Below are 9,069 nucleotides of genomic sequence, written 5' to 3' on the forward strand. Positions count from 1 at the left end.
ATTTCCCATAAGGAATTCTAAGGTTCATTTGGGTGTTTTTGGAGCAGTTTGGATGTGCGCATGCGCGCCCCGCCCCTTTGCGCAGGCGTCTGCGCAGGCGTCATTTGGACGCCATCTTGGAATCCTCAAGTTCTTGGAATCCTCAAGTTCTTGGAATCCTCAAGTTCTTGGAATCCTCAAGTTCTTGGAATCCTCAAGTTCTTGGAATCCTCAAGTTCTTGGACGCCATCTTGGACGCCATCTTGGAATCCTCAAACTTCGACCCCTTCGTACCCTGAAAAATTTGTTAAATGGAACGGATTCGAACCGCCAACCATTGGATTACAAGTCCTATAGCATAACCACTGAGCTAATTAGACTTGTATGATATAATGCTTGGATAGTTGTATTTATATCGAACCTCCTGAAAATTTTTTTAAATGGAACGGATTCGAACCGCCAACCATCGGATTACAAGTCCTATAGCATAACCACTAGGCTAACTAGACTTGTATGATATAATGCTTCGATAGTTGTATTTATAACGAACCTCTAAATATTATTAAATCATAGATATATTAAATGGTACGGAGGTGCCATCTATTGGCGTCGTAATGCATATAGAGGTATATTTTCAACCGACTCCCTCTATTAGATTGATGTGACATATAGGTATAGGGTAGGAAATTGTAATTTCAGGAGACAGGTGCGAGGACCCTCATTCTAACCTATAATTCCATCTCGGAGGTAGGTTCCCTATAACTAGAACAGGAGTGGGCAGGGAAAAAACCCGATAGGGGCTAGGGGCTATTTGGTGGCGTCAAAATGATACGCATCTAACGTATAGGAAACTGCAATTTTGACTTCTTGCGTTAGAAATTTACGAATAAAGTCGGCCGTGTATACATTTGTACAATAGCAAACATGTGAACTATCCAGTGGTTCAGGAGAGAGATGCAAGGGAGGAGAATTCTAACCTATCATTCCATCTCGGAGGTAGCTCCCCCATTTGAGAGACATACACAAGGGGGCCCCATTCTAACCTACAACCAGAACAGGGGCGGGGAGGGAAATAAAACAACAAAAACAAAATGTAGAGCGTTTTTATTTAGAGCTGAAATAGCGATTTGATACGGAGGCGCCATCTATTGGCGTCGTAATGCATATAGAGGTATATTTTCATCCGACTCCCTCTATTAGATTGATGCGACTAGGGTAGGAAATTGTAATTTCAGGAGACAGGTGCGAGGACCCTCATTCTTACCTATAATTCCATATCGGAGGTAGGTTCCCTATAACCAGAACAGGAGTGGGCAGGGAAAAAACAACAAACAAAATGTAGGGTGTTTTTATTTACAGCGGAAATAGTGATTTGAAGTTTATTATTACAATTAAAGCGCTTACTCTACTTACATAAAATTTGCGTCGAAGAGAGCCTCGACGTCAGCAACGCCCATTTTAATGACAGCATTGTTATTCATAATTGGAAATCCCCCGCTCCGTTCTACACATAGGTATATATAATTAAAACGTAATACATGGTGGTTTTATACCTCGCTGGGTTTATCCCGCCGAAAATAATAGTAGTTTCTTGTTCTACAAATATACGGTTAAAACGTATAGTTTACCTCGACTCCTCGCAAAAATGATTGCACATTTCTCGATCTAAAATAATAACTATTAAGTTGCGAAAGCAATAAGAGAACAGAGTTCGCAGATGTCATTAAAGCAATAAGAGAACAGAGTTCGCAGATGTCATTATTCTAATAATTTGTATGGAAAGTTTCAATCTTGCGATAGTGTTTATTTATAGCAGCGCGTGCTCGCGAATTTGATATGGTACTTTATCCCATTTCATTTCCACATCGACACCTATATACGGGTTTTATTGTGTATGAATGCGTAAAGTTCGAAAATCTCCCATAAAAACGGCGTGCATCCGCAATCCGATTTCAAAAAGTGCATGTGGGTATACACCTACTTAGACAGGCGCCTTCTTATATACCTCAGGTAAGCCTTTTTTCAATTTTTAGTTGCTTATAATTTACTTTTCTTAGGGATACGTGTCCTTGCGCGCATAATTTGCGGGACATTTTATTGTATTTATTCAGCGATTATTTTATATGGGCGTTTATAAGTAATAAGCTGACAGCAGAAAACATAGTCTACATCAGAGTTGGACCGTAAGTATCAAAATTATTTTGTAATAAAAGCCTACATTGATATCTTTTTTAGACGATATCAAACTCCAATGGAGGATTGACTTCATCATCATGGTTATTGGTTAAACGGCGTGCGGATTTATTATTATTATTAATATCTATACTTCACATTTATTGATCAGGAGTAGAGAATAATACAGTTGTGATAAATAAATGCGATAACATTGTGAAATATTATGTATTACATCAATTTGTTTGGTATTCAGTTAAATCAATTTTTCTCGGATCTACATTTATATAACGATAATATTGATTATAAGGTGAGCTTCTTAATTTAATATCTATAACACTTGTTTTACGGAAGAAATGATAACACCCTAATCACTACATCTTATTATTTTAGGTAAGGGCTTAGTCAGAATGGAGTGAATAAGTAAAACAAAACAAAATTTAATGCGGGTTTATTAGTTCTGGAAAAAAAAATTCATTGAAGTAAACATTATAATTGAAACGATAACACTTACATAAAACACCCAGTACGTGTTTTGTAGTTCCAGGTCCTTAAAGACCTGGAACCTCCGCCCCAGGAAGCTACCTTCCTCTATCTTTACGGAGTCAGGGATTACCCCCCGACCCCGTAAAATAGCAACATTTTCCTAAATAAGAGCTAATTAAAATACGGTATGATGCATGAAAAGTACTTACAGATCCATATTTTTGTTTGAGATATGTTCGGAGTTCTCGTTCTACAAATATATGGTTAAACGTGTGATAGATATGTGGCGTATTTACCATAGGCCGTCTGCAATGGGCCAAAGATGATGGCCGCACCTTGAGCTGAAAAATTACATACATTAAGTTTGATGAAAAATAGAAAAGGGGTCATTCTTACCCTCCATTTTCTTCGCAACTGACTATCGAACGGTTTCGAGGAGGAGTTTTATTTATTGCTATCCATTTAGATAGGAAACCTGTACAGATTGCACAGCTATGACAAACGATGTCATAGGAAGTTCGATACAAAGGGGTATGCAGATAAACATACAATAAAAATTTACATCCTTCACTCATTATATTCAATATCGCCATACCTTAGAACGTGATATTATATAGGTAAAACATTTGGTACATGCCGCTGATAGATTTGTATTATTATCGATCAAAGCATCCTATTAGTTTTGAAAATGCGTACGTTGCGGAGGGTTCCCGAAGTCTGAAGACCTTCAAAAATTAGTATGCTCGTAGGTAGTGTATTATTTTAGAAGGAGGTCTACTTTGAAGGTGATACGATAAACTTGAATACTTTTCGTTTCATTGACCAATTCCATATACCTTTTGAGTATTACCTCGACCTATTCAAAAGCCGGCTGTTTCACTACATCGACTATCGTTATGCCCTGGAGATGAGTAGATTTTAAAATTTGCTATAACTAAAGTTTAACGATACCTATATATTCTATTTACTCACGAGCTGCCGCCATTGATAATTTCGTAAAGCGTAGCTTAAGATTACGACTCAAGGACACCTATATAGTTGCATTGTTTTAATAGGAAAAGCATAAATTCTTTCTAGAAATTTTCGGGACATGATAGTTAGACTTGAGGATATAGGTGCAAGACTAACAGGAAACCGTTAGAACTTGTAGGCGTTTAAGTCAAAGGTGTCATATTGATAACAATAGAACCGAAGAAGCGCGTTATCTATAAAATTGCATTGGATGATGTGACCGCTTTATACTGAATAAATATTTGAATAGTAGGTATTTGCGTAAAAGCGCTCCGGATTTACCGAAAGAGCTTGCAATATTTATAATGGAAAGCAGATGGCTTACAACGTCAAGCTACCTGGCTAATCCATAACCATCGCGGAATTAAATGGGAGCATGGTCATACGCCATCCTACATGTTTCCAATTATACTTCGCCAGTTAATATGCGGAGCCCCTTTTTGCGTCCTTAACGATAAACAGATAATTCGCAATCCTTTTCGATTTATAAATATAAATAGTCGAAACTTTGACTTATTGAATAAAACACATTGTTATGCATTTACAATGTATTATTTTCGTAAACATATTTATTATGAAAGGAAAATTGAAAGGAAATGCATTATCAAAGTTCAATTGATATCATGTATTGCTACAGTAAACCGACTGTACTGTCTCCGTTACGCTTTAAAACTTGTCTCGGATTGGTGTGTTCCTTTTCTAACTCTTGTTCAGCTCGAAGTGTCCCGCATTATAGTTCTCCTAATGATCCTCAAGGTATATAGGAATACCAACCTTTAGCGACTTTAACAGTTTCGTAGAATAATTTGAAGTGTAGTCTCTTGCAAATTATCAGCCTCACTATAAATGTTTTCTATACCAAATCTCTACGGAGAACTTAGCCCTTTGTTACATATACGACCTTAGGTAATCTATATGTAGGGGAAATTTGCAATGTTTTAACCCAAATAGGTCCCACTATTTTCTTTATTATCTCAGGTAAAATATACTGTTCAAACCAGCCAGTCGTATGATCGTATCCAATTTCATCACTTTCATATTCAAATTTCCCGCCGTTCTTGTTTTCCCAAACAATCTTCACTTTAAGCGTTGAGTGAAGGATCTAGGTAGAGTGGTAATGCCTATATGAAAAGCGGTCATCCTTTCCGATCTTTTACTAAGGTAGTCCCTTCTCTATTGCACATCGCGTCTCTGCCCCTCCGAGTCCACGTTTTGCAACACCGACAGCTAACGCCACCGACAATTTCGACGGCGCTTTCCTTCTTTACAATTTACAAGTATTCAGTATTTTCGCCCAGCCGCCCTCTCCAACGAAATCAGTCTTTACTCTTTAGCGTAACTCCAATTGCAACTATCGAAAACCGTTGTAACACACGTAAACAAAATGAGTCATTCTATTTTCATGCAATTGTATACCTGCAAAATATCAGTCCCTTATCATAATTATTGGATCAGATACCTAATTAAGAGCAGTTCTAAAAGCAGCAGGTACGTACGGACGAAATTCAAAAAAGTATACCTACCTAATCACAAAGAAAAGTATCTCATATCATTTATGTTTATGTATTTTGCGATTGTGCGAGTAAAGTAGGTATTATTTAGAAATTTAAAGAAACTTATCCCATCACTATGTTTATTGCTGATGTAGCAATTTGCATAAACGCAAATATGATTTGCAACACTCATCCTACAATTTTAGCACACTACCGACTTATTCCGATAACGCTAGGTATAGGTACTCTCTCGCAATTAACGTGACAATTTGAAAAAAAGACGGTACCTACTGAATTTTATAATGATAAGTACCTGTGTACCATTTATTTTATGTGTTTCTCTTTATCATAACCGGGAAGGTCAAAGACAACTTGTTTAATTGGCGAATCTGCTGGTAACTTTATCTAGCTATTCTGCTATCATGATTAAAGGCTTGCTTTTGATGCGGCCGTTTGTTTTATATAGAATATACCTAAATATAAAATGTGCATTATAATACTTTTAAATAATATGTTTCGGTCACCGTAAACATACTGTTTCGATCATCGATCACAAATTAATTTTACAAGGGCCACATGCAGCCTCTGATACGGACCTACCGTAACCGTATATTTCGCCTGTTGCCCTCGCTTTGCTCAACGCTGCTGTGCGCAAATTTAATAAAGCGATAATGTAATTGTAAGGTTAATATTGTGGTAGCGAAAATATGAAAATAAAATAATGCAATCCGGATCTGGATCGCCGACTTGGTTGTTGCCGTCGGGATCTGAGATCACTCTTGGCCGCCTATATCTCAAACCCCACGTTCACTATACTTTTAACATAAGCATTGCCTCTCTACCTAGATCCTTCACTCAACGCTTTAAGTTTATCAAGAATTTGCAGTATTCTGCGTCGACATCTATCATCTTCACACATATACAGTTCTTTTCCGAATAATCTGCACAACACCTCTTTAATTTCTTTTCGCTCGGTAACGTAGACAGGGTCAGGTTGAGGCTTTTTGGGAGGATTTTTAATCGAATCCTCGAGAATTTGCAGCATCATGTTAAAGATTCGTTCTTCTCTCTCCCCATAATTTTCCTGATAGCATTGTTGACAACAAGTTTCAAAGTCATAGCACTTTATCCCCTTTCTGTCTTTTCTTAAAGTACTTCCAACGCGGTATCCTTCTTTTTCGCAGCAAATTTCACATTTTTCCTTTAGCTCAGGTCGACAGTCGCTACAGTTACAAGGTCTTCCCCAATTACACGCTTTAGACATCGTTGAAGGGCTGCTCTTCTCGACAACACAACACCAAATGGCTTCTGTCCTCTGTTCTGAACCCCTTTATGTCTTTACGGAAAAGCGAGCTATGGGAATTAAAAGGATCACACCTCCTTTAGGTCAGTTAGCAAACCCCGCTGGAACAGTTGGCAAAGCCGTTAGATCAGATAGGTAGAGCCCTTGGATCAGATGAAAAAGCCGTTGGACCGCTTTTGAACTGCTTTGAACCGTTTTTTGTACCGATATGAACCGCTTTCGAACTGCTTTAGAACTGCTTTGAACCGATATTGGACCGCTTTGAACCGCCTCTGAACCGATGTTGACCCGCTATTGAACAGCTTTCGAACTGCTTTGAACCGCTTCTGAACCGCTTTCGAACTGCTTTGAACCGCTTTCGAACTGCTTTGAACCGCTTTCGAACTGCTTTGAACCGCCTCTGAACTGCTTTGAACCGCCTCTGAACTGCTTTGAACCGCTTCTGAACCGCTTTCGAACTGCTTTGAACCGGTTTCGAACCGCCTCTGAACCGCTTTCGAACTGCTTTGAACCGCTTCTGAACCGCTTTCGAACTGCTTTGAACCGCCTCTGAACCGATGTTGATCCGCTATTGAACAGCTTTGAACCGGTTTGGTACCGATATGAACAGACAACCCGTTGACAAGCTGATGACAAACCACCTGGACTAGTTGACATACCCGTTGGACCTGGTAGGCAAGGTCATTGTATTAGTTAGCAAGATGGCTGATTCCTAGAGGACAAACCTGCCGGTAAGGAGGCTAAGGTTCTTAAATCACATCATGCTGTTTCCCTCTCCACTACGCTATTGATTCATACCGATCTATAAGTTTTTTCCCATAATTTAGTTTAACTACAAGAGTGAAGGCGATAACATGTGTAATTGTTGGTTCTGTTCGTCATTGGATGCTACTGCATCATCATCATTACCATCATATAGTTATTTAGAAGAGGAATTAGCTGAAATTTATCGTCAAGCGGCAAAGGAAACGTTAATTGGTGCTGTACGATACGTTCTCAGTGATAGTAAGGATATTGAAATAGGTTATAGCACTTGTTTTCATCAGGAACCTGTTTTACGCCTCTCTTGCAAGAGCGAGGGTTGCGGCGTCATATTGACTGTTGAAGATTGGAACAATCTTTTGAAATGGCAGCCCTATACCGAAATACAGCTATATCTATCAAAGAAAACAGAAAAATGTTGGTCTGCTGAAGACCTCATCTATGAAGACGTCAACTATGAAGATTACTATGAACCATTAAGTGACACTTTAGGCTTACTTTATAACTGGAAATTTACCGATGATTCAGATAAAATTATAACCACCATCGATATTCGACAATTTAATCAATCGTGCTGCATGCATAGAACCGAGATTGAGGAGTTGTTCAACATGAAATATGCAATAAACTCAAGACTACAACAGCTAGGGTCCTATAACTTCGCTACCTTTTACCAGATATTTATCAATAAAATGGTTGACTTGAAAAGAAGTAATAAGGAGACCGCGCCTATCGCTGATGTATACGAAGATGCTAGATACTTAATTAATCAGCTGTGCATAGAAGTATATTACAGAAAAATGTGTTTAGAAGAAATATTACATTACAATCCCTCAATTATTGTTAATGATGTAATGGCAAAGCTTCAGTATGTATAATAAAATTATAAGTTATAGATCGATGTCATTTTATTATCAAATTTCCTACTCTAACGGGGTTCCAGTCGTCAAGTGTGATAAAACAGGAAAAACCTGCCGAAAGTTTAAAATTATACTTCGATGCCATTTTATTATCAAATTTCCTACTCTAACGGGTTTCAGTCGTCAAGTGCGATAAAAACAGGAAAACCTCATTAAAAATAGCTACACAAGGTTTGATGATTGGGAGAGCGGATGCTGTAATTCTATTTATCTGCGCCTGTAGGATAACTCTCACTTATCCCGGTCATTTTAAGTGGGATAAGAACTTAATTACCACACTCAGTGGGATAGGAACTTCATTACCACACTCAGTGGGATAAGCCCTTGTCAAAACAATGTATGGTCAAAAATCAACTATCAAGATTATATATTGTAAACATTAACGTCTGATGGAAGAGTTCCAGACTCACTCATGACATAAGCAAAGAAATCAGAAGCAAAATTTTTGACGTACAAATTTTCTTGACGTTAGGATTTATGGCGCCGAAAACTGCTAACTATGCTACTTCGATTGAAATTTAAAAAATGCATCAAATTTATTTTTCGTTTTTAGCAGTAGAAGAACAGTCGCAGATAAAAAGTTGTATTTAATACTTGGGCTAACGGCCATTAACATACTCATGCTCTCACAATAGCTCGGGCTAACGCCCTCGTATGCGCAATTGTCGCATTCGTAAGTTAATGAGGCCGTTATCCCACTGATTAAATAAATAACTATTATTCATTCTTCTAGAAAAAAATGTGATTGGGAGCGGGATGCTGCTTCCGTTATGGTTCTAGAAAAATGATGATAATTATAGAATTGTTTGTTCTAGAATCTTCTGCGCGGAAGCATAAATGCAAGGTTCTTAAAATAAAAGTGAATGAGTTGCTTTTTGATAAGAAACAGTCCGAATGCTGCTTCCGTTATTACATACCTACCCATATAAATATAGATGTGGAG

At 38.0% G+C, this 9,069-nt stretch overlaps 1 protein-coding gene and 1 long non-coding RNA gene across 9 annotated transcripts; one reads left to right on the forward strand and one right to left on the reverse strand.

The window, feature by feature from the left end:
* Nucleotides 1-286: 286 nt before the first annotated feature.
* On the reverse strand, nt 287-3,416 carry LOC116182656. Of its 8 annotated transcripts, none has more exons than XR_004147587.1 (6): nt 3,034-3,415; nt 2,847-2,978; nt 2,666-2,797; nt 1,533-1,644; nt 1,393-1,483; nt 287-1,093 (listed from the first exon to the last, which is right to left on the reverse strand). XR_004147587.1 is itself a non-coding variant. In XM_031503210.1 (6 exons), exons 1-6 carry the CDS (start codon nt 3,038-3,040, stop codon nt 1,484-1,486), a joined length of 354 nt encoding a protein of 117 aa, XP_031359070.1. In that variant the 5' UTR covers nt 3,041-3,416; the 3' UTR covers nt 287-1,483. The 8 variants fall into 8 exon arrangements, 4 of the variants coding, with proteins under 4 accessions (XP_031359070.1, XP_031359075.1, XP_031359066.1 ...); XM_031503210.1 differs by having other exon boundaries at nt 287-1,575; nt 1,608-1,644; nt 2,847-2,887; nt 2,934-2,978; nt 3,034-3,416; XM_031503215.1 differs by having other exon boundaries at nt 287-1,575; nt 1,608-1,644; nt 2,666-2,735; ... (1 more) ...; nt 2,934-2,978; nt 3,034-3,416.
* On the forward strand, nt 1,762-2,259 carry LOC116182703. The gene is made up of 3 exons (XR_004147589.1): nt 1,762-1,989; nt 2,037-2,162; nt 2,215-2,259. It is a non-coding gene; the product is annotated as an uncharacterized LOC116182703 (long non-coding RNA).
* Nucleotides 3,417-9,069: the final 5,653 nt, after the last annotated feature.

This window comes from Photinus pyralis, unplaced genomic scaffold (assembly GCF_008802855.1).
Source record: "Photinus pyralis isolate 1611_PpyrPB1 unplaced genomic scaffold, Ppyr1.3 Ppyr1.4_LG1, whole genome shotgun sequence".
Classification (NCBI taxonomy): Eukaryota; Metazoa; Arthropoda; class Insecta; order Coleoptera; family Lampyridae; genus Photinus; species Photinus pyralis.